The 24,963-nt window shown below is 39.3% G+C and overlaps 1 protein-coding gene across 1 annotated transcript in view; it reads left to right on the top strand.

Annotated features, from left to right (window-relative positions):
- The window catches only part of SLC15A5 (solute carrier family 15 member 5), a 30,652-nt gene that overhangs the window by 1,797 nt on the left and 3,892 nt on the right, over positions 1-24,963 (top strand). Inside the window, exons 2-7 of the mRNA XM_032107573.1 lie at positions 621-843; positions 4,883-5,052; positions 6,901-7,121; positions 9,633-9,819; positions 13,927-14,115; positions 18,342-18,473. Of these exons, the coding sequence (XP_031963464.1) occupies positions 621-843; positions 4,883-5,052; positions 6,901-7,121; positions 9,633-9,819; positions 13,927-14,115; positions 18,342-18,473 (1,122 nt within the window). The remainder of the gene's footprint in view (positions 1-620; positions 844-4,882; positions 5,053-6,900; positions 7,122-9,632; positions 9,820-13,926; positions 14,116-18,341; positions 18,474-24,963) is intronic.

Genomic DNA, 24,963 nt, shown 5'->3' on the forward strand with positions numbered 1-24,963 from the left:
TTGATGCACAGTCATAGCATTGGCTGATGTTGGTGTTGTTGACACATCAATATATTTTAAGCTTAGTGTCCATTAAAACTTGAAAAATCAGTAGCGGATTAAATCTGTAAGACTTGCTTTGAAGACTAGAAGTGGCAAATGCAATTCATGGCAGTGCTTTGATAGTTAAATTTTCTGGAAATCATATTTTCTATGAAGCTGCTGCAGGAAAAAAGGAAATTGTCAACAAAAGTTTTGAGAATTTATTTCTTAATTATCATTCCTATTACAATTCTGGGGTTTTAGATGATGCAAAAAAAAAGCTGCACTCCACTGTGGGATGGTTTGTGGGGTTTTTTTTGATTAATTGGTGGTTCAATTGATGGAAGAACCTGAATCCTTACAAGCATTTCAGAGGAAATTTGGTTTCTTGGGGGTCCATAATGGTATTGCCTTAATTTTCATAGCAACATCCAAAAAGTTTCTGCCTCTCTACAGAATTATGCGTCTCCCTCTCTGCACTTTTCTGTTGTGCATCTTTGATTTTCCATCTGTCTTTTCAACATACCTGCTCTAAAAAATATACATCTTATTCATCTGATTCTAATTCCTTTCAAATGACAATTTTCTTTCCATTCCAGGCACAGCACTATTACCTGTGGTGTCATTCCCCTTTGAAGATGTTTACATCGACAGACGACATATTCTTCACACTCTACCCAAAAGGGAGGAGAAAATTGTGTTCTACTTTGCCCTTCTCACAGCCAGTCTGGGAATAGGAGGAATAAGAGCTATAGTGTGTCCACTAAGTGCGTACAGCCTCGAGGACTGTGGGCCAAAGGAACTGCTTTCATTTTTCAACTGGTTTGTAATTTAATGTTGGCTAAATATCTGTTGGGAATCATGGAGCATTGCCTTGAAATTCACTGCTGAAATTCACAGATCCTGTGGATGGTGGGGTTTGTGGTTTTGCTTTTAACGGCACAACTTTTAGATTTTGGAAGAGTTTCAAGAGGTTCAGTTAAAACTTTTCCTGACTTTTTCCTTTTGCTAGTAGATGATAATCTATTTTGGCCTCCTACAGAAGTATTCAGTCAGAGTATTCAAGATTAAACAACTTGCCCAAATACTCAAAAGACTTGCTGCCCTACTTGCTGTTGGAACAACATTTTCCATTTGGTTTCCTGCCTTTAACAAGGCTATGCCTTTAGGATACTTTGCTGTTGCTCCCTAACAGTGGCAAAATTCAATGATATTTTGGGATTTACATCAGGGTAAGTTTTTAGCAGTGACGGGAAGCAGTAGACTGCTGGTTTGCTGGAAGTCAGGATTGTGAGTAGTCTCAAACCAAGCTCAGTGGTAGGGATCTCCTGTATTGTTTCAGCTTTGTTCCTGGGAAGTTCTGGCATCTGATAAACCACTTAACATTTGTATTTTTCGTTGAATTTCTTTTTCCATTCTTTAGGAAAAGTTGCTCTTAAAATGCTTCTTAAAAATCAAGGTTTGGATTTTTTTTTTTCCTAAGAACTATTTCTTTCTCCATGCATCAGGGAGGTAATTTTTGATGATTTGTTTGCCCTTATTTGCCCTTTCTGTAGCCCTATACAGAGTGATATATTTTCTGGTTAAACTGTGTAGTGAGGAAATTGCAGTGGGAATCTCCATATTCCTGCTTCAAGGCAGGGTGAAAGAAAGCCCTAAACTGCCCCCTTTTCTCTCCTTTACATGCACAGTTATTAAAATAAAAACTGAGCACATTTGCATATTAACAATGCAATGCTGAAGAATCAGTGAAGATCTTGGTGAATCAGATCTCTCCTCCTTTGGGGATATCTTTCCTGGCTATTCTTTTTTCTTCCAATTATGTTAATATCAAAGAGTTTTGAATTAAATCCAAACTTCAGTGAATAAAGTAGCTTTACCAAAGGTGGATGAGATGTTTAGTTCCCTAGAGCAGATTCTGCCTCCTTGACCTGCCCATAGGAGAGAAGAGAAAAAAAATCCTTCTTTTTTACTCTATTCTGAGTTTTAATCCTTAATTAGCAACATCATTTTGATTAAATAAGACTCTGGGGAATTAAGACTGGAGAGCAATCAGTTGTTCTGAAAGATAGCTCTGGAGAGTTTATTGTACAGTGGTCTTAGCCATTCAGAATTGTGTTTAATCAAAGTGACATTTCTCAGTGTTGATTACAAAGGAGATATAATATGAATAAAAAGTTCCTTGGGGGAATCCAAATGGGTAAGTTTTTGGAACTTTGGAAATATCAAGAAAGGCACATGTCCAATGCCAAAAAATTTAATTTTTGCACTGGCACCCAAGGAGGACCTGTTGGAATGTAATCTCAAAATTTAGAAAAATGAGGGGTTCATTCTAAGCATTTTTAATCTCATTAAAGCCCTCAGAATATAATCACTTTTCCTCAGTAGCCTTGTCTCTCTTGGTGGGTGTTTGTTGTGGGATTGAATTTTAAAATGATATAAAATGAGATGGCATACTCTTGATGAGTTTGAGTCTGGTCTTGGCCAAGTTCTGTTTAAACAATCAGAATTACTGAATTAAAGATTGGCTTAAAAGTCCTGGTAATTACCTGTTTTCTAATTCAATCCTTCAAGAAGATTGCTTTCCACATCTTAGGGCTTGGTTCTAATGTGCAGTATGTACTATGGCTCTGACCTCATAAAAAAACAGAATATACCAATTCTAAGTGAAGAAGTAACTTGGATTCTGTTGGATTAAGTTTTTCCAAGGCCTTCTGCATTTCCAAGGTTAAGATTATGGACTGGTACTATTTTGCAGCAGGAGAAATACTTTCTGTTTGTTGGGGCAGGGAATGAGAGCTAAGGGTACAATCTAGATGAGGGGTGAGAGTTAGCAGAGCTGTATCTTGTCTTACAGACTTGCTGCAAAAAAAACCTGCTGAGAACATAGAACCAATGATGTTTTCCATCCTCACTCTCTTTTTTTGTTTCTGTGTATTGCAGATCAATTTCTGCCATTTTCCTCAAAACACTTTTCTTTGACTTTTTAAAGACTTTTTCTACTTCTTTGGGATTTTCTCCCCCACTTTGTTTTTGCAGAGACCTCCACAGTCATTCTGAAAAAACTGACCTCCTCCTACAAAGATGTATAAACATAAACAATGCTTTTCAATAAGAATCACCTGGATGTTACTACTTTAAAGTTTTCACAACAAATACATTTCTGTAAAATGATTTAAGGAAATCATTGGGTTTATGTAGGCTTGTCACAGTAGCTTTTAAGTTTATCTGGTCTGCATTCTTGAAATGAACCTCTCAAGTTGGTTTTTGGCTTTCATTGTGAAGAGATCTCAGAGTGCTGAAGCTTCAGGAAGGAGCTCTTCCCTGCAAAGCTGGACAGGATATTCAGTTTGATGTATCTAACTAAATCTGCTATGCCCTGATGTGAGCTCTGAGACTCTTTAGGTAATGAAGGCCCGAATACCTATCTGCTGCTGTCAGTATGATATGAGCACAGCCCATAATTCTCGTATGTGTGTTGAGGTTAGTTCATCTTTCGTGTTTTGGCCATAGGGATTGCTAAACACATTGGTTGGGGTTTTTTTCTTCTCATTTTTTACATTTTACTTTACATTTCAGTCTTAAAGTACATTGCTACTCAGCAGCGAAAAATGAAAGTGCTCTCCTGTACTCCAGGGTTTTCTTTGGATGCTCCTATTTCCAGTCAAACACTCATAGAGTCATGAAGAATGTCAGGACTTCAGGTAGCTCAGGCACACTTCTTTGGAAAGTTTGGAAAACAGCCACTGAAGCTTCTAACTTAAAAATTGTCACTTAAGAATTGATTGAAAACTTCTACACAAGTTCTAGTTAAATGAATCATGTAGTTATATTTTTTTAAAAGCCTTAGTTGAATGGGTCAATATTTTTATGCACAAAATCCCTCCAACTGTATCATCATCGAGTAACTTAATTCCAAATCTCTTGTCACTGTAGACAATTCTAGATTCATTAGCCCAAATACTCAAGTTGAAATAGCATGCATGAGGCAGAAGTTACACTAAACTAGAAAAGGAGCTTGGCTTCTTACAGTAGTATGTATTAAGCTGTACAATTATGTATCGATGTGTATTTCACCTTTAAATGAAAATGGCTTCAGCAAAGGCAAAGGATTCTCTTCTTGCAGTTGCTTTCAAACTGTAAACTTTGACACACTGGGGCAGTACTGCTCAATAATTGTGCTGTTTTCAGGGGTTCCAAACTGCAGCAGATCTATCACTAGTGGTATGCCATCTGCTTCCAAGTGTGTGGGATTTATCCTTTCAATATCTTCTGTGATTAGGAGGGGCTCAGGACTTGGGAAGCACCTCTACTACCAATTACAGTCTAAGAGAAAACTGGGTTGGGGAACCTCCTTACCAAGATATTCCAGAAGCCAACAAAAATTCAAATTGAGCCTTGCAACTAGTAACTGATAAATCAAATTTTAATATTTCTTACATTTTTTAACATTTAATGTTTCTGAACGAAGGGGTGGTGGCATTAAGACATTTCTCTCTTAAACTTGAAACATATGATTTGATGATATTTCATACACAAAGCTTGTTGCCAGATATTAAATGTGTAAATGGTAAATGTTGATGTATTTAATTAATGTCACCCACTAGAATATTTCCAGTACTACACTGACAATTTGTTCAGCTCTACTGCCTTAGTACACTTACTTTAATCATATACCTCTTGGAGCTGAGACATTTGAGTGAAAATCTGTTTTAATTGCTGTGTTAATGTGTGCATGGTACTGATGCTGTCCATGATTACTATACTTAACCATGCCTTTAATTGGATGTTTTAATCTTCTGTACAGGCTTTTATATTATTCAGCCTCTCAGCTTTTCTCTCTCTTGTCTCTGTGTACCAGGTTTCACTGGCTGGTTAACTTGAACTCAGCAGTTGTCTTTGTCAGCATTTCTTACATCCAGCAGTCTGTGGCCAGGAACCTTGGCTTTCTCATCCCATTTGTGTCTGGGCTTATGGGTATGATCACAGTTCACATGGTTCGGGGTGAAATGATTTACAAACCCAAAACAGGTAAGAGGCAACTCTGTCTTAGGAAATATCTTTAGAGATTACTTTCACAGAAGAAATCAACTTGCATATCTAAACTATTTCTTTCATAACTCTGCCCTGTTTGGTTGGAGATCCTTGGGTTTTCACCCTCCAAAATCTGCATGTGAGAAATTATATCCTCTGCAAAGACAAACCTGGAGATTCTGGGTAGGCTGTAAAAGTGGGAAGCAGTGTCTGGGAAACTCGTGTATGTTTTCTGTCACGCCAGGGCATGTGTCACAGCCTTTGCCTATGCAGGAAGAGGTGTGCTATGCCTGCTGCTGGTGGAATTGATTTTGTCACATTTGGTTCAACCTTTTGTCTGCCCAACCCCTTACATTCCAGAGGAAAGGAGATGGCCATGACCATCTTTGAGACCAGGTCAGATGAGCCAGGGCACAGCCATGCTGCTGCTTTGTTGAGCTCTCTGCTGGGCTTGTCATGGGGCACTCCATCTTCTAATTTCAAGCCTGACTGGGTTCAAACCCTTGCAGAGCAGTAACTCCACATTACTGCTTCTTATTCCCTTTCTGTGAATGTCCAATCTCTAGTGTAGGGCAAAGCAAATTAACATTTCTCTAGCTTAAAACATTTCATTACAAGCTCTGCCAATGAATTGAGCTGATATCAAATGTTCTGTTACCTTGTATTTACTTCTGAAACTAGCTCTGCTTTGAGAAGAGCCCCAAGTCCTACTTGTTTTCTGGTTAGCTTCTTTGTCAAGTCACTCTGGAATTCTGCACTTTTTTGTCTTTTAGTCTTCAGAGTTGATCTTAAAATTTTCTAGGTCTGAAACTTAAACATCACTTACAGTGAGTGGTGAGAATAGTTGCCTAGTACAGTCCTAGAGAACAATAAAAACTCTACCAGCTCTGTGTTTTCAGGTTTTGATATGCTATCTCAGATTTTATTCCATAGTGGCAACAGTCTGCAGGTTAATACTACACAGCCAGGGAGTTTGAAATATTAGTTTACCTAATAAAATGCCTTCACTTAGTACTTTAAAGCAAGTGTTTCCAGTAGGTGTCAATGGATATTTCTAGAAAACAATTTCCACATCAGAGATAGTAGGGAGATATTTTCATTCTGCAATCTTAGTTCGCCTTGGCTTTTGGGAAGTATTTATTTATAGATACCCAACTTAGTGTAGTGCTTCAGCACTCAGAAAAGCAGAGAAGTGCCATAACCCCTATTTGCATGGATGGTAATTTGCCAAAGGTAAATGAACCTGCGTTCCCAAGCCTGATGCTAACAGTTTGGTGCTCATTCTACTTCTATTTCTTACCAAGTTAGCAATTCCTGAACCTAGTGAACAAGTTCTAAAATGCCAAGTAGTAGAGTGGAAACTCCTCTTCTGTCCTGCATACTACTTGGAACACCTGAGATGATAATTCTGGCTTTGAAATTCATCCACAAAAATTCTCTTAATTCATCAACTTCCTTTTCCTTCTCACTTTGCTGCTGCCCTTCCCTTGCCACTGGACTTCAACATACATTCAATAAATTGAAAGACAAAACAAAGGAAATTAATACTTTACCTGCTCAACCAGAGAAACACATTGTGCTGTGTTAAATAATTGGTAATAAAAGGCACTCTTCTCTAGTGGCTGTTGGACAGGATTGCTTTTGTAACAATTAGGTTGTGAACCAATTGGGTTAAAAAAATGTTTTTAAATAAATCCAGACTGTTATTACCTTTCCCCTCCCTAAAAACACAGAAAGGCGAGTATACCAGCTTATATTTTCCCTCCCAAAGTGTTTTGTCTGGTCTTGTTTATTTTGGCAGCAGGCAAAAACATACCAATGTCTAATTTCTCTGATTGTTTGCAGACAGTTCCCTGCTGACAACTTTTGGGGTCATTTGTAGTGCCCTGAAAGCGTGCTGTGTGCGGTATCGCTACTTTAGCACAGGCGTGACCAACTGGCTGGACCATGCCAAGGAAAACCACGGTGGTCAGTACAGTGAGACTCAGGTGGAAGGCACAAAGTCACTTGCCAGACTCTTCCCATTGTTTACTTTCCAGATTCTGTACAGAACATGCATTATGCAGGTGGGTACACAGCTTTTAAACAAAGACCTCACAACAGACCGTGACGCGTTGTTTAATACCGTGTCTCTAGGTGTGCTTTTTTCTAACTGTGGCTTTGCCAGCTGAGCAACCTTGCAGAGTAGTTTTAATTGCCTAAGAATATACCTTGCTATACCCTCTGGTCTCCTCAAATAATGAAAATTGACTTGGTCAAGACTCATTGACTTGGTCAAGACTCATTAAGAAGCTTGTGTGAGTGCTTGTTACTCCTTTCTTGGAACCTTTTTACTGGCTGAAGCATCTTGTGTGAGAGTCCTGTGCTCCTCATACTACTGTGCCAGTTATCAACACTGAGCCTTAGGCTTAGCATTCCTGAAAAATGTAATTTCCCAACTTCCTAAGTGTTCAATCACTTTTGGGGAGAGGTAGAAAATCTTTATTTGCTGTTTTGATTGCATGTTTCTCCTACTGTTTTGACAGGATTGTGTGGCTGTTGTACCTACAGTGGAAGTGGGTGGGTTTCCATTTGGGGAAAGCAGCAGTCCTTTCACAGCCCCTCTGTCAGGCTGTGTGGTTTTTTTCACTTGTGTGTGTGTGTGATATAAATGTAAATGTGTCAAGAAGCTCCTTAAGCTGACATGATTCCTTCAGATTCCTTTCTGCCTGGATGATCCTGGCTAAGCAGGAGTTGGAGGTAGCTTACCCTTTGGCAACTGGAATAACAAGTTTATGAGCTGGCTCGGAAATGCATTTTTAGTCATTGGTGTTAAAATGCTGCTTAAGGATATTCTTACAAATACGTGGCATATACTGCTTCATTGACACTTCCTGTTGCCATCATTCTATGTTCCCATCCATCTGCCTCGTTCTTTCTCCTCTTCCCTCCCTGGTTCCTCCCCTCCCCTCAAAAGCACAAAAAAATCCCAAGCAAACAAACAAACAAAAACCCATTCCAAACCAACAAACACACATGCATGACCAAGGTTGTGCATTAGTGACCAGATGAAAATTAAACAGTTATTATCATTTATCAAGTTTATTATGAAGTATTTATCTAGAAAATATAGATGTCTTTCCACTGCTGAAAGAAATTAATCCTTTGGCAGAATTTCCAATAAGTTTGAGGCCCTTTTTCAAACTAAGAGATAGATCAGTATCTCTTTTGTAAAGATTAATAGTATTTTCTTCACATTAAATTTAAAGCTTTCAGTGCCTGTGATTCATGTTGATGATACTTTAATTCCTATTAAGAAGTCAATTCTTATTTGCTATAGGCATTGGAAAAAAGGAATCAACCAAATTTGACTCTGTTTTAACATACATAGCTTGGTTGCTATTTATTCTCCCTTTTACAATTTATATTTCCTTTTGGAGGTGGAATGTAGGTGAAAAATATTTTTGTTAAGAGCTAGCATTTGAATAGTTCTTGAGCACTGAACAGACTCATGGTGGGTAGGGCCGACTATAACATTGGTGAGTAACCCTACATGAGCTCAGTTAATAACGATACATTAATTTCAGACAGCTATAAAGCAGCAATATCCTGCCTGAGGTTGAAATTACTGGTCATAGCGAAGAGTGTGCAGGATGCTGCAGGAATCCAGAACTCAGTAAAAACAGAGTAAAGAATCCAGTTCTACATTGAGTTCTGTCATGACTGTGCTCTGTGAATTGCTTGAGCTGGAGTTTCCCAGCCTGTAAAAGAGTGGATTATGGTTCCCTGCTGCACATGAAATTAGTTAATCAACCTTTCTCAAAACCCAGAAAAACAAACAAAAAAAACCCACTGAAAAATCTGTAAATCTGTTGGTAGAAGCCACCAGGATTTTGATTTTACACTTTTTAATAAACTCAACAGCTCTTCTGGGTAGCCTCACACAAGCAGGAGGAATTGTTTGCTTTTGTAGTGAGAGAGTCTTATAAATCTACTTAATTGTGTACCCTGTTGACTGCCATAGGGATGTTCCTCATCTGCTTCTTTTTGTCTTTGGTTTTCCATTCCCCCAAGTAAAAGGAAGTCCTCTATAGGTGCTCTGGCTGTGAGTTGCATGAAGCTGGTTCTAAGGCTATACCCAAATCTTCCTTCCCTGTAGCTTGGAAAGTGCTCTTAAGAATGAGTCCTACCTTGAGCACACAATCATAAGTCCAAAATCACTCTGTGCCTTGTAATTCTGAAATAAAATCACTCTGCATTTTGCTATTTTAAGATTCTCTTCTGTTAAACACTGGGTGAAGTGACTGAAGTATGGGGTGGAACTTTGGCTGATGGCTCTAATCAGAGGTGATCAAATAAACTTATAGACTGTTGCTTAATCTGTAAAATATAGGAGAAAATGTTATAAAAGGGAAATGTTATGTTCTGGCAGAGAACAATATTGTCACTCTCTGAAAGGCTTTATTCATGAATGATCATTCCTTTTTTGCCAGCAGGTATTTGGTTTAATGTGACTCCTTCAGAAGGAAAAACTTGGAGAGATTTCCAAATATAGTGAAAATCTTATCCATGGATTGTGGTTTTGTCCTTCAATACAGATTCCTTCAGGATATTATCTCCAAACCATGAATTCCAACTTGCACTTCAGTGGATTTGTCTTGCCAGTTGCAGCAATGAATGTGATAAGCATCGTGCCACTACTGATTCTTGTTCCTATTTTGGAATGCATTAACTCATGGCTCTTTAGCTCCAAGGACAATGGACATTCTCCAACAATTTACATTGGTATGTATAAAATACATGTGTTTATACAGTTTTAATATGTCTTCTGTTTTTGAAAGAAATTTCAGTGTAATGGATGATCCTAGACAATTATATCTGACTATAAATGTTAAGATGGACTTGTTTTGGGATGATGCTCAGAAGTAAATATGTATCAAAGGAATTATTGGAAAAAAACAGTCCTGAAAACACTTACTAGATAGTAAGGAAAAATGTAAAGGTTTTGTGTAGGACAGATTCCTCTGACCAATAAAAATTTTGAGGCACTAGGGATCATCCAAAGGAATTGGTATTGGGGAGAAGCAGTTTTAACTGTTTATGCCTGAGAATTATTTTGACTTGGTTATCTTCAATATATTTCTTTATCCATCGCCTTTTGGAAAGTTAATTTACAATCAAAGACTTTTTTAGAAAGTAAAAATTCCTTCAGTTAGTTGCTCTCTGATACTGGAGAAATGTGTTGCTCAAAATGAGGAGTCTGGATTCAGATAACTCAGTTATGAATAGAGGCTTTGTTTTGCTGTGATTTTTATGCTGTAAGTGTGTTGTTGTTAGCACTGCAGCTCATAAGAGGGAAACGGTATTACCATTAGTACAGTTTCTTCCAGGCTCTGAAGTTGTGTCATAAATGAAATAAAAGTATCTAGGCTAATTCTCTATGTGCAATAGGAGTTTTTAGAATGGAAGAGCAAAAGAAAACATGCAGAAAACTGTGCAAAACAAATGGGTGTGTATCACTGGCTGCTGTTTACATTGAACAGGCTGAATATTTCACAGGTGGAAGGTTACTTGGAGAGGTTACAGCCTTCCTCCCCAGCACTAGAGTTTTCATTAGAATATCTAACATGAGATAATTGCTCAAGTGATTAGTATTCTCATTATTAAAATCCTCATTGTACATTCAGTCACGGCAAAAAGGGACCTCCAAAGGTGAAGTTGTTACCTCTTTCTCACAGGAGTGGTAAAAGGAAGTCTTCCCTGTTGTAGACTGACACTTGTTTCAGAGAAATTCATAGCCTAGAAGCAATGATAACTTTAATAAGAGTTGGGCTGCCTTCTCCTGACACTGATGTGGTTTCTTTTATTTATTTGTTTTTTCATTACCCCCAAACCTCTTGTGTTCTAGGATCTGGAGGGATCCTCTGCAACATTCTTCAGACATCAGCTACATGTAGTACCAGCAGAAAAGCATCTTCCATTCCATATTCACTTAAAACTATTCCCTTTCATAGATACTCTCATTAAACTTCCTACATTTTTTATCTTCCAGTCTGCATTGCAAACCTCGGATGAAAATATTTATAAACCGCTATTTTCTCAGTGTGCTGCTATTAATTCAGTGCCCCATGGCAGGCAGCACAGTGAGTACTGACACACACAGAGGTATTAATCTGACTAAATTAGCCTAATTAAGAGTGTTATTAAGTTTTATACAAACCAGAAGCATATAACACAGCAGGTTGCAATTAGCCTAGTTTTTAAAATAACATCTCCATTAAAACACAAAAAGCACATTCAGATAATCATTTTCCTTTAAACCATGGAAATTTCAAGTTAGTATTAATGTTCTATCCTGTTATGTTGAACAGCAGTAGAATATATGCAGTGGTTTATTCTTAATAGGTTCATTTATCAAAATAGCCTCCTGTTAGGGGTGATAAACTACCTGAGGCATAAAAATATCTGCAAGTACAGGCAATGGCTTTAGATATCCAAGTATATGACTGCACCTGCAAGTATGGTAGACCTCTAAGTGCCAATATTTTTGCCAACAGTTAATTAGGTTCTCAATTATTTTCAGCAACAAAATTGGAAGTATAAATAGGCAGTTGGTGTTAAGCCAGCCTATAACTATATTTTAATTCAACTCTTGTAAGAAGAAGAAATTTTAAATAGTTTTCTGGAAATTTTCAGTATGTTAAGAGTAACAGTTTTCAAGGATGAACCACGTAGACAATATTGAACTGAGATACCTGATTGCTCTGTATTAAGTGTCTACATAAAAACTGTAATCTGTTACTCTCTATAGCTGTTGGTTTATTCATAAATTAGATATGACCTAAAAAACATTAAAATCTTAACGTGAATTTAGATTGTGTCCCAAATACGGTGAGTATCTGGAGTTATTTATGAAAAATGTGAGTATTTGATAGACTTAAAGCTTCTCCAGTTTTCCAGTTGTATATTTGTGGGGTTTTTGTTTGTTGAGGGTTTAGTTTGGAGTTTTTTTAATGTGTTCTTTTGCTGTGTGATTTGGTCAGTAATGTAGAAGATTCAGTAGAGAACTGAAATCGTGTGTCTGCTGAATAGTTGTCCATCAGCTACAGGAAAGAGGCTCTAGATGAAACACCTAAGGCATAGAAGTTCTTTCTGTAATATTCTTCATGCCTGATTATACTGGGATGTTGTCTTGGTCTTGGATTTACTCCATCCATGATTGATATGGAGAACAGCTCTCAGTACAGCACACAAAAGCAAGCCCTCAGTCTGATTTGAGGTGATTCGGAGGCTGATTGCCATTTCTCCCTGAGCACATTCTACTTTGAACAGGAAAGCTTTTGACTTCCATTACTCAGGATGCGAGATCAGGACTTAGGTCCAATACAACCTTAGTCTCTAGATAACACAAACAACCCTGTTGCACAATCACCCCTAAATGTTAACAAAACAGCCTGTTGTCCTATAAAACCAAAGCCTCAGACAGTTGTTCCGACACACTTGTTTTAAAGAGGACTGAAGGGAGAAGAGTAAAGGCAAAAACCAAAGCTCCAAGGGTCTTGGTTTCTTCCTCTGCCACATAAAATCTTGGGGGGAAAAAAGGAAAAAAAAATTAGAAATTTTTGGGCACTCATAGGTTACTTTTTCTGAAATGTCTTGGCTTTTAGTAAGGCAAATGCTTCAAGTATAGCACTGCTAGGAATACTGAACTGCTGGAGGTTCCTTTAGTACCAACATAATTTTTCACTAGGAGACCTCTTGCTTTGGATGACTACAAGAAGCTCCTTGAGGGCTTTATACCTGGTTTTGATAAGGTGCATTGGCTAGAAAAAGCTGTTGAATTCCCTCCTGTCATCAATTTTCAAGCAATAATTCATCAATATTCTCATTAAGCACTAGAGGAGCCTAAACAGCTTCCAAGGTTCAGGTTAGGCAGTGGGGATAGGATATTTAAAGCTGTGAACACGGAGGAAAACTGAGCTAGAGGAAGGGTGTGAGAACTTGGTGCCGAGAGAAGAAACACAGAGGCTGCAAAAACATAACAAGGCTAAGGCCACTTAGCTACGTGAGGTTTTACATCTCTTCTGTCCTGACAGTAAAAAAGACTAAGTGTGTATATGTTATAAATACGAAACAAAAGCTCTTGACTGTTGATGTTTAATCTAGTAAGTGCAACAATTACCGTGAAGGCTTTGTGAGAAAAACATAGTCCAAGCATTTGAGCCAACACTGTCGAAGGCAACCAAATTCTCCTCACATTATGGCTTAGAAATGCTGACAAATAAGAAATTTAGTCATAATTAATGGGAGCTCAAACTGTGAGAAATATAGATAATTCATGTTCAGAGACTTACTTGGAAGCATTTCTTGCTTTGTTTTTCTTTTTTGAGAGGATACAACCATTTCATACTGTCAACACCAAAAAATATAAAATAATATATTTTAATAGTACCCTCTGTGTGATGGGTGAAGTGTGGGGTAGTTTTAATACATCTGAATTTTGGAAGAATTCCCTGCTGCCTGATAGTGTTGTTCCTACCCATTCTCTTGTAGTATCTGGAAGGATGTTTGCCTTTTCTTTCTTTTCTCCTTCCTTTTCTCCCTCAATCTTCAAGAATAGAAGTAAAAGGTTCTTCTTTTTGATTTCAGTCTTCAGAAAACTTCTTCCTCTCTTTTATTCTGCACTCTAAAATTGTCTCTGTGCTGAGCTGGTGTCCTTTTGCCATATATATATATGGCAAGCACTCTATCCATGTTTAGATGTTCAGAAAAAATGATTTGGGATGGGGCTAGGAAGCTTCTTTTGCATTTCTTAGGACTTTTCTTTACTCTAAACACATGATGGTACTGTAACCACAGCCTTGGTGAATGCTCTCTGTGCTATTTACCCAGTCGTAGGTCACTTATCTGCTGCACTTTCCGTGATGGTTGCTGGCTTCTCTGAAATGCACCGAAAGCGCTTCCCTCAGGTGGAGCAGACGCGCTCTGAGGAGGTTCTCCTGGTCTCCTCCATGCCTTGCTTCCACTTAGCTCCTCAGTACATCCTGCTTGGAGTGGCTGAAGCCTTGGTAACTCCCTCCTGTAAGTAAAATCAAATTGGCTAAAGCAAGAGTGTCCTGATTCTCAGAGAACTATATCAGTTTCCTAAAAATAATTACCGGCATCTGATATTTTATCCCTGGCTCTTTTCCACGGGCTTAATGAGCAGATCTGTGCTTTACCTGTTTCAGAGAAGCATGATTTGTCTCGCTGGCTGTAGCTCAGGATGAGCAGTGATGTTCCAGATTAACTGGAAGGCAGCACGGTCCAGTCAGGCCCCTGCGGGGCACAACCCCCCGTTTGGTCTTGGAGCTGAACCTGCTGCAGGCAGGGGCTGGACTGGATGAGCTCCTGAGGTCCCTTCTGACCTGAGCTCCCCTGTGATGATTTTGAGATGGAACAAAAACATGAGAGCTGAGCTGGGGTTATGCTCTGTGACCACTGTAAAGGCCACAGTCAGAGCAAGGTGAAGCAATTTAACACCTTTCATTTGTGGGCCCAGCTAATAGAATTGTTACGTGTTTTCCACTGGCACAGAGCATATGTGGGCAGGTAACAGTGACAGGTTAACCTAGAGAATGGTGTAGGCAGCTGCCAGATTTTTGTTACTGCTCCAATCAGGAGTCATGAGAACATGCCTCCACAGATCATCATGTCCTAGCTTGTGACATGGAGCCAGAGACAAACACCCCTGTTTTTCAGAGCACAGGCAGAGCTCAGCTTGTGCCTGCCATCCATGCACTATGTATATCCACATATACTCTTGATTGTGAGTGTGAACATTTTCTGCTTTCCATAATTTACTTTTCTGTGTCTACACTGACATTTTTGAGGCTTATTTTCTTCTGAGGAGTATGCAGAGTGCTTACCAGTGTTTTTACCTTGCAGAGCTTTAAAAAAAAGTTAGTATTATAAAAATAATCTAAGCAACATTCACTTAGAGACACAGGTAAAGTACTTGATGGGCTGATCTCTGCAGGCATTTAATTCTATGGGTTGAGTCTCTTGTTCTAGTACAACCCCAGAAATGTTCAGGTTTTTATTTAAGAGTAGGAAATAACTTCAGTATCTCAGCTTCATTCTTATACTCAGACTACTAAGAGCTGTAGGTCACAGTCTGTCACTAAAAAGGTAATTTTCCCTAGTTTTAAATACTTAGCACTTTCATAATGCCTCTTCATCTGATAGCTCTCAAGTACTTAACTGAGACAGGTTTCTAGGCAGGTAATTTGGTTTCTAGGTTACAGGCTAAGTGTAACTGAAAACTGTGACCTTCTCTGTTTAGCTTAACAAAAAAGAGGTTAGGAGGTGACTTGCTTACAGTCTTCTCATGCAAAAGCATGAGAAGAATATTGCTGGTAGAATAAGGCTTTTTAATCTAGCACACTGGGACACAACTGGAGTCCAATGACTGGAAGATTACATTAGCCTTTAGAAAAGAGATAAAACTCCATCTTGGCGGTTTTTGTCCCTTTTTTTTTTTTTTTTTAAGATCTTTTTAAAGGATTGTGGTTAGAATTTCTTAGGAAGAAAAGCTGTCCTTCCCCATTTAAGTAGAGATTAAGCATCGTGCTTAGAGCTGCAGTGAGAGGTGTGACTTAAAGCCCCAGCTAAATGGGACTAAGTCTGAACGTGAGACTTGCATGTAAAAAGCTGAAGGGAGGTGCCTGAAATAGCATATTGCTTAGCTGATGGGGAAGAAGGCTTCTGTTCCCTTGCCCACAAATTGTTGTCTGGCCCTGTTTGTCATGGAGTGTCTCAGCTGGGCAGGCAGGGCAAGCACGCTCTCTACCTTCTGTGACCTCCAGCTGCTGCTGGACAAAGAGCCTGGTTTTCCCCCAGGTCTTGCACTGTATCAGGCAGCCCGGTGCAGGTGGCTGAGGTCCACTGAATCATCTCCAGCAGTACCAAGCCTCTGCATTCAGGCTGCTGATCTGAGCTCTAGCTTTCTACGTCAATTTGAACGGAATTGCTGTTCAGGAGCTGTTCAGTGGATCTCCGTGGATGTTAATGACAGCCTAGATACTTACAGAGCTGTTTCACCTTTCCTGATGCTTTACTGCCTTTCTTATGCAGAAGGTCAAATTCAATTATCATAATAATTTACTGGACCTGAAAGTACATGATCCAAGCTGAACAGGGAAATGCTCACTCTTAAGCAGAGGGAAGAAAGAAGATTCCTCATTTCTGAAGAGCTTGGTTAGAGAAGTTAGATTTGGCACATTGAACTCTCTGTCTTCATTAAGACCTCTTATTGGGATTGTTCAGCCTGGAAAAGACAAGGCTTCAAGGTGACCTAATTGTGTCATTTCAGTGCTTGACAAGAGCCTACAAGAAACACGGAGAGAGATTATTTACAAGGGCATGTAGTGACAGGACAAAGGGGAATGGCTTCAAACTGAGAGTAGGTTTAGATCAGTTATCAGGAGGAAAATTCTTTACTGTGAGTGGTGAGGCACCGGCACAGGTTACCCAGAGAAGCTGTGACTCTCCCATCCCTGGCAGTGTTCAAGGCCAGGTTGGGCTCTGAGTAACCTTGTTTTGCGGGAGGTGTCCTTGCCCACAGCAGTGGGATTGGAACTGGGTGATCTTTAAAGTCCCTTCCAACCCAAGCTATTCTATTATTTGCTCCCTGGTACTTAGAACTGTGTTTATATAATATGTTTCATTATCTTATTGATGGGTGATTTGAACAATCACCTGCTTCAAGTGGCGTGAGCATCTCTTAGAAGTATATCTGCCTTCAATATTCCTCTACCACTAAGGAAGTCTTAAAAATAAAATAAAACAATTGTATTGCTCTCCTCCACAGTGCTACAAAGTTCTCACGAGCCTTTGACAGGCTGAATTTGTAGCCCTAGCTTGGTTTAAACCAGGAAACTACAGCTCTGTTAGTTAGAGGATATATTGGGGATGGCTTCAGCCACCGATGAAATGCAGTAGCTTCCAGGGGGAAATGCAGCAGCTGTTTAATAGTTCCCAGCAGCACCGTGGGGAAAGGGAGGATTGGAGTAGGCTATTGAAACAGCAGGGGCAATTTAGGTAAGTAGGATGCAATTACCCAGGCTGAATTTGACCAAGATGCATGTTTTGCACCCCTGCTTTTAGAAAGGAGGAACAACCAGAAACTTTAAAGTCTGTTAATGGTTCAGATTAGCTGTGCAATGCTTCAGACTGTTGCTACAGATGGTGTCCCAGGCTCACCTGCTTTCTCTTGACCTCAGGGTTCTGGTTCCTGTTGTGAATGAGGAAGAAAACACTGTCTGTGGTATTTTTTCTTTCATGTGTTTTCAAAGCTCTCATTTGGACATCCGAATTAAAAATGGTGAAAGGTGGTGATTGCAAAGTTTCATTTGTATTCAGAGGTGCTTCAGGCAACTCAGTGTCCAAATAGGATCCTCTGCTGGCAAGTTTTTCAAGCTGGAGGGCATTCTAATTCAACTAATAAAGCAGGTGGGGAGACTCTGGTTTTGGGAGAAAAAGTGTGGATGAGAACTCAAGGAGTGAAATTAGGAAACAAAAGTTTTTGATGATCAGTGAAAATTGCACAAAAAGAACAGCTACCATAAAGTCTTGCTGTTACAGCCAAATTACAGCTGGTGGGATAATTTATAGTCATCCATGCTACAACAGCATGCTACAGCTTCCCCTCACTACCAAAGCTGTTGCTGCTTCTGGTTTAGGCTTCTGGCAAGAAAGTGAAGAATGATGTCTTAAAAATGAGCCAGTGAGCCTGGGGGTTGCACTCTGGGGACGAGAAGCATTGTCCAGCCTTAAGGTAAAGCAAGCTAACTGTCCAAATTAAGGCAGAGCTCTAGATTTTAGAGGTATTTGCTTCCAAACAATGGCTGTGCTGCACTGGCTCTGGGATAGAAGGTCCTGCTGCTCTGCAGTTAAATATCACATCCACTGTCTTCGTGCTTACTGACCATGGTGGTGTTTCTCTGCTCTTGCTTATGCCTGAGGCTTTAAAAGGTGCAAGCAACTGTCTGGGGGAAAGAGCTTGGTGTACTTGTGGAATGTGGATAGTTGGATGGGGGTGGTTTATTACAGATATTCATTTAAGCAGGTTATAGGGTGCATACTAACACATCTGATTGCTCTTCTGCAGCAAGTACATTCTCTGTATAAAATATGGAAATTCACTAATAGAGATGCTTTGATGATTTTTTTTGTTTGTTTGTTTTTTGTTATCGATGTTCTACCAACACTTAGCTTCTTTTTTTTTCCCTTTTTTAACTTGTAACTGTATCTGCTTCCTTTCTAAGGTTCCTTACTTTCATTCTGGCTTGTGCCTGAAAGAATGAGAGGGATTTCCATGCATTTTTTAGCTCTCTTTAATGGAGCTGGCTGCTTTATGGGAGCTTTCTTTGTTCAGACAGCCCACACAGGCACTCAAGGTAAGAGCATGCTCATGACGGGTGTTCCTGAGCAGTTTTCTAATATTATTGATTTGGAGAATCAGGCAGCAGAATTAAAAGGGATGCCAAAGTTTTATTGATTTGCTCTCACAATTAAGATGGAATTAAGATAGGAAATAGCCTTCCAGCTGTATTCATCCAGTTTTAATGAGTCATCTTAGTTTTGATAGTCGGAGTAATTAGAGGATGGCATCTTGCAGGAAGTCCTCCTGTCCAATCTCTCTACTTCCGTTCTGGAAGACTGAAAATAAATTGGCTAGGAAGCACCTTTTTATGTTCATGAAGAAGTACATTCATGATATTCACACTTACATGGAAGCCTCTGGCCTCCAGAGCAAGATTGGTGCTTTAAAGAATGGAGAATATTCCCTTCTGTCTGTCCCACTGGGCTGTAGGGAAAATGAGGTTGGGTTGAGGGTTTCAAACTTGTCTGGGGAGCTCATTTTCCTGGATCAGTTCTCTCTTGCCTTCTTTACACCTCTGCCTTTGCCCAGCTGTTGGAAGATCCAGATTCTGTGACAATACAGTCCCACTGAGGGCTTGCCCTTTTGCAGATGCATGCTGCAGTTCCCGGAAAACTTCCTGTTTCCAAAGGAGTTTGTTCAGATTCACTTCAGCCTTCTGTTGAGGTGTATTTAGTGTAAGCCCTGAACTGGAGTTTTTCCTGGGTTATTGACTTTCAAGAAAAGCCAGGAATTTCTTAAAGTCATTTTTCCTTTGCTGATGAATCTTTGTTCAATACAGAACAGACTCGTTTCACAAGTAAATTTAACAAGTAAAGCACTTGAGCTCTTGAACTGAGGGACAAGAGTCTCCCTTTGTTCATAAATTTGAAATAGTCCCACGTGCTGAAGGAATATTTCTTAATGTGCTATCAATAAGCTCTGGTGGAACTGTTACAGAGAACTGTTCTTTAAAGACCACAACTGCTGGCCCTAATGCATGACACCATTGCAATTGCCACGGCTGCAGGATTTTGTGACTGTTTAGGGTTAAGTTTTGGGTCCTTTTCTTTCCTGTGTAAAGAATCATGTAATTTAAAAACAAGCGAAAGTGGGTGTTTTGAAAGTGTGACAAGAAATTTTTATTCCTACTTGCAAGATCTGAACAAACAAATGATGCTTTGACATGCAGTACTGTTTTTCAGTTAAAAATTCAATTAAAATTTTATCACGAGGTACAAAAACATCACCTGGAGATGGGTAAAAAACAGGAATGTTTACACAAATGAATCGGGCAAAGAACTATTAAGCACCAAGGCATTCAGTGTGGAGAAGTGATCTCCTCAAATATCCCCCAGTGGAAAAGGCTGTTTTTCATTACTGTGAGTTCAGTGCAATATGGGTTCAATGAAACAAACAGTTTAAGGCAGACTGTGTTGCTGCCTTTTTTTCTTTCCTCCCAAAATATGAAAACTATTAATTTATATGAGATTGCAATGTTTAGTAAAACTGACATATTTTACTGCAATTTGACTTTTGAAATAATTAAATTATAAAATAATTAATTATAAAATAATTAAGCATAATGTCAGCACCAAAATATTTTGTCTATGTTGTGTCACTATTATGTAATTAATTTCTTTACAGAGTATTTCTATACAAAGTGATAGAGGAAACCAGTTTTTGCATTTGGTTTGCAATTCAGTAGATTTTTGTCTGGTTTTCTATCAAGGTGATTAATTATTTTTCTGTGAGTCTGTATGAAATCATTTAATTGATTCAAAAAAGGAAACGTTCTTTTCTTGCCAGAAATACTGTTTTAACAGAGATTACAAATTCTTCTCCTGGCTGAGACCAAGAAGGCTGAACTCTCTAAATTCTCCACAGGCTGCAGTTGTAACATTCTAACCCCTTTTGCTCAAGATTTTTGAGCAAACTGAAAAATTTCCTGGCTAAAACATTCTTCACTCTTAGAAAGTTGGGTGGCAAACTTCTTAACTTAGCTTTTTTTTTTTTTCTCCCCCAAAGCTATAACTTGTCTTTGTTTAATGTTGTCAGACCTGCTGTTCCTGTAGGTGGAATTAACTGCACCATTATCCTGAGCAAAAGTCACTGTGAAATTTCCAAGGGAATCAGTGAAAGTCTGTATTCAGATTCAGGTGCTGTAACGGGAATGACTACTGCTAAGGAGGAAAAGTCCTCTGCAAAACTTGAAAAGCTTCAGGGAGAGTAAAGTGAAAAATGCTCAGTGATTGCTCTGTTGCTCTAGTTAGAAGAGTGTTAGAGATTACTTGCCCTGTTAATATGTAAACAACATATTACTGGGCTCTCACTTTTTATTTTTAAAAATAATTGGGATCTCGCTGGATGTCTCTTTCCCAGTGTTCCTTGCTTGAATAAGATTAATTATTCCAAGTTACCACAATTCATTCAATTCACAGCTTGCAAATGATGGTGATATTCCTGTAAGTTCACTTGTGTTATAACACTCCTCTGCTCGTGCCAGGCTCTTGTCCTGCTGACTCCTAAATCAAAGTAGATTTGGGATCAGACTTTTGTAGGTGGGCATAGACTATAGCAAAACGAAAAGCTCATTTTAGGCTCAGTTTTGGTTTTCTCCTAGTTCGGTAAGAAACATTATACACGCTAATTTTTTGTTCCATCTGTATTTTTCCAATTGTGCTTCTTACAGTGGACTTTGGTGCTCATGGCAATCAACAAAATAATATTTTTTTTTCATTTATTAACCCCTAGTGGTTGCCTAATGATCCCTCTAGAGATGACACTGCTGTAGGGAACGAATTTGTGACCTCTCTTAGGTCAAATTACAGTCCAATGACACAAATTAAGATTTATTATTGGTCACATTTGGTATTTTTTTCAGATCTGTTTAAAGAGCTTGTAAGTATTTGGTATCTGGACAATTTATGGAGCCGGAAGTAAAGCAAACCAGCCAGAACCCTTTTTTGTTTTACTTCCTAAAAATAAGCTCAGCTAATTTGCTGATTTATTTATATTGGAAGAGCAAGTTCTTTCTCTTTAGCTGAAAGAGAGGATAGTGTTCACGAAATGGTTCTGTAAGCTTTAACAAGGCTTGGTAAGTGACTCTTAACACAAGCTATGAATGCTTTTGTCTTGTCCCATGGTTCCTGTATCACTAAAACCTGAGCCAAGACTATTTCTGGTTCTCCCATCTCTAAGCAATTGAGACCATGTTTTCTATGTTCCTGCAGCAAAGTAGATCCTCCAGTGTGTATTTTGAAGTGTTGGAGCACAGAGGGTGTTGACAAAATTTAAACATTTTTATATCCTATTTTATGTCACTAGTTTAGAATTTTATTTGGGTTTTTATTGGCAAAGTTGATCAGATATCAGTCACAGTCAAAGCTGCATTAATCATTTTTAACGCATCTATGGAGGATGGTGTGAATATGATAAAATAAGACTTTTTTTAAAAATCTGACGAGTGCAAACAGATGATGGGTGACAGTGATATTTTCAGTACAAGCTGGGAAACTGCTTTCTTTTGGATCTCTTACCTCTCCTAACATTTTAATGGAAGAAGATGCAAGACAAAACCTGTCCTCCTATGCCAATCATTTCAGAATATATTTCTCTAAAAATATTAATATAAATATGTAAGAAAGAAATAAAAATTAAAAAAGGTCAGAGGAAGGAAACTGCCCCAGACACAGATTTCCTGCTTGCAGTTAGAGGATCGTTGGTGGTTTTTTTGTGGTTTGGGTTTGTTGGGCTTTTTGGGTTGGGTTTTGTTGGGGGTTTTTTTGTTGTTTTTTTCATTTTAGTCTTGTGTGATTCTAAATACCAAAGATGATAAAGCTAAAGGATATTTCTTGCAGTCCAGATGGTGGTGTCCACTGGTGCCTACTTAGCTAATAGGGATTAGAGGCAGAGTGAGACTTTAATTTGGATATGATTAAACACTAAATATATGCCCACTAAGTTGATGAAATGAAGGAAGGCAATACAAGCCTTTTCTAAAACATGAATTAAATGTTTTCTATAGTCATAGCATGGGTTTCAGGATAGCTGCAAAAATACAGGAATGGCACAGGGTAAAGTAACTTCTGTCATATGACTGACTTGTTTTTTCTTCAAGGTTTTCCTCATAATAAAATAGGATAGAGTTATTCAGCGAAAAATCCTGGATGCCTCCCTGTGCAACTTTCCCTTGAGCTCTCTGAGGGTGCCACCACAGTAGCAGATATCTTGTGTGCACTAGTATTTGTCAAAGACTGGCTTACAGCCCTTTTCAGGTTTTCTTTGATGGCTGCTGCTGTCAGCAGCTCCTTGCTGTCAGTCATCCACCAGAAACAGCCCAGGAAAGTTTTTGTCCATGTCCTAATCTCTGCTTCACCACCACCTCCGTCTGTTTTAGTAGGATCAGTTGTTTCCTCTTGGTATTGTATAATATTCATTCTTCTTGAACTAACGGAGTGATTTTGATGCAAAATTGATAGGACTCCAAAACGTCAGTGAAATTTTACCAGGAGCTTTATTTCCATGATTGTAGAGCAGACTTGAGGAACTGATTCTGCCTAGACTTCATTTTCCAACTTGTTCTAAATTTGCCGTAAAATACATAACCAATTCACCTCTAACCAGTAGAAAAAGTCTGTTTAAAATAATACACCTAAAGGAAATTTCTGTTTCTTTGTGGTGATTCATGCTATGAAGTATTTCTATTGTTGGTATAAAAATGGAAATCAGGAGCTCGTTGTGGAAAGTTAATTCCCAGTGAGCAATTATCTGTGTGACAAACCAACCTTGTAATTGCCACTTCTGTTGGCAATCTCCATAGAAAAGTAAAGGATGCACAGAGCCCAAAGGCAGTCTCTTTTGGGGGAAAGTGAATTGTTGCATATTGCATGCTGAGTCGAGGATGGGAAGGTGCTGGACTCTTCAAACATAGCGGTGCCCAGGGTTGGAAACTCCGGCAAAACCAAACAGACTGGCCCAGGGGGTCCCTGATGTTCATGGCTGAGAGTAAGATCCTCTAAGTATGAACCCCAAAGGCAGTCAGTGGAGGGTGCTGGAGTCTGCAGACAGCTTGTGGGAGGTGTTAGTAGGGTCGGGGTGAAAGCATCTGAAGGGAGTTTTGGTGCCTGAAACACGTGGGTGATGTTTTAGCACAGATGACTCTTCTCTCAAGGCTTCCTGCAAGCAGAGGAGAGGATTCTCTGTGAAGTGAGTATAAGTAGAAGTAAATGTAGTCCAGGTTTATCCCCTCTTTCATGGGAAAAAAAAAATAAAAAGGAAAATTAATGAAAGAAAAAAGAGTGAGAAGTAATTTTTTTTTGGCTGAAAGTAGGAAATGGTTATATTAATTTTTGCTGCATCCATTGATATATTAGAATGTGTATTGGAAGGATTATAGTCTGGATAGCCTTAGGGCTGCTGCCATCCTTGTTCCTCTGTAGAGGAAGGCCTACCCCTAACAAACCCTGCTGTCCCTCTCTGAAAGGAAAAGGAAGCCTTGATCTTACCTCTTGGTTTGGACAGAGCAGGAAACTAGAGGGAAAAGTGTGCTCTATGGCAGCTGGAGCCTTGCCATATCCTATCTGATTTTGTCCCTGCCTTGCTGTTGTTCATCTAGATTTACCAGAGGCTCTCTGGCATTGTCCTGGCCTCCCTGTTTAAACAATGGCAATTCCTGAAAGAAGCAGGGAGGAGGCAGAGCAAGGATCGTTGACCCAGGCTGTGGAGGAGACCCATGGTGTAGCGGGAGTAGAATCCAGATCTCCTGCTTGCTGGGCTGCCCTCCTACCCTCATAGAACCAACAAGCCCAGTTCCAGTGCTTTTATCTGGTGCCTTTATCAGTGATAAGACAGAGGATGGTGCAAATGGACCTTTGAAGCTCAGAAGCAGCAAAATGGTTTTTATTAATTTTTTTAAGTATATGTTTTCTGTTCAGGTTCCACTGTTGATGCCATTCCATTAGGAAGCTCCTGCTGCTCCTGTAGTTAGCCCAGCCAAGGTGAATAACCCAGCAGACAATGTGAGCTCTGCTTTGGCAAGCTGCAGTGCAGACCCCCGTGCATGTTTTCTTTCATCACATCCACATGCTCTCTCTCTGCCTTCTGTTGGGCCCTGGGGGATGCAAAATGAAAAACTACTTGATTGTGAATTATGACAGTAAAAGTTTATAAGCTACTAAAATGAAGTTACAGCACCTAGGAGCTCAGTCACTTACAGTGTAAGATGATAGATTTTTAAAACTGGCTCTGAGATAACACTACAAAAGGAAGGGAGCAGGCAGAGGTGTGGTGGTTCTTCTCTGTGACAAGCACAAAGGTAACAGGGCATGGAGACAACTGTGGAGGAGTTTGGGAAAACTGCTGCACTGACAGCAGTCGTTCTCTGTTAATCCCAGGAGAGCTAAAGGCAACAGCTCTGAAAAGAAATGTGTTTACAACTCTGAAATGTGGAGGGAAGAGTAAAATGTAAATACGTGAATGTGTGTTTGGCAGAGTGTAATCTTTTGGTGTCTCTTCTGTGCTGTGGA

This window comes from Corvus moneduloides, chromosome 4 (genome assembly GCF_009650955.1).
Source record: "Corvus moneduloides isolate bCorMon1 chromosome 4, bCorMon1.pri, whole genome shotgun sequence".
Lineage (NCBI taxonomy): Eukaryota > Metazoa > Chordata > Aves > Passeriformes > Corvidae > Corvus > Corvus moneduloides.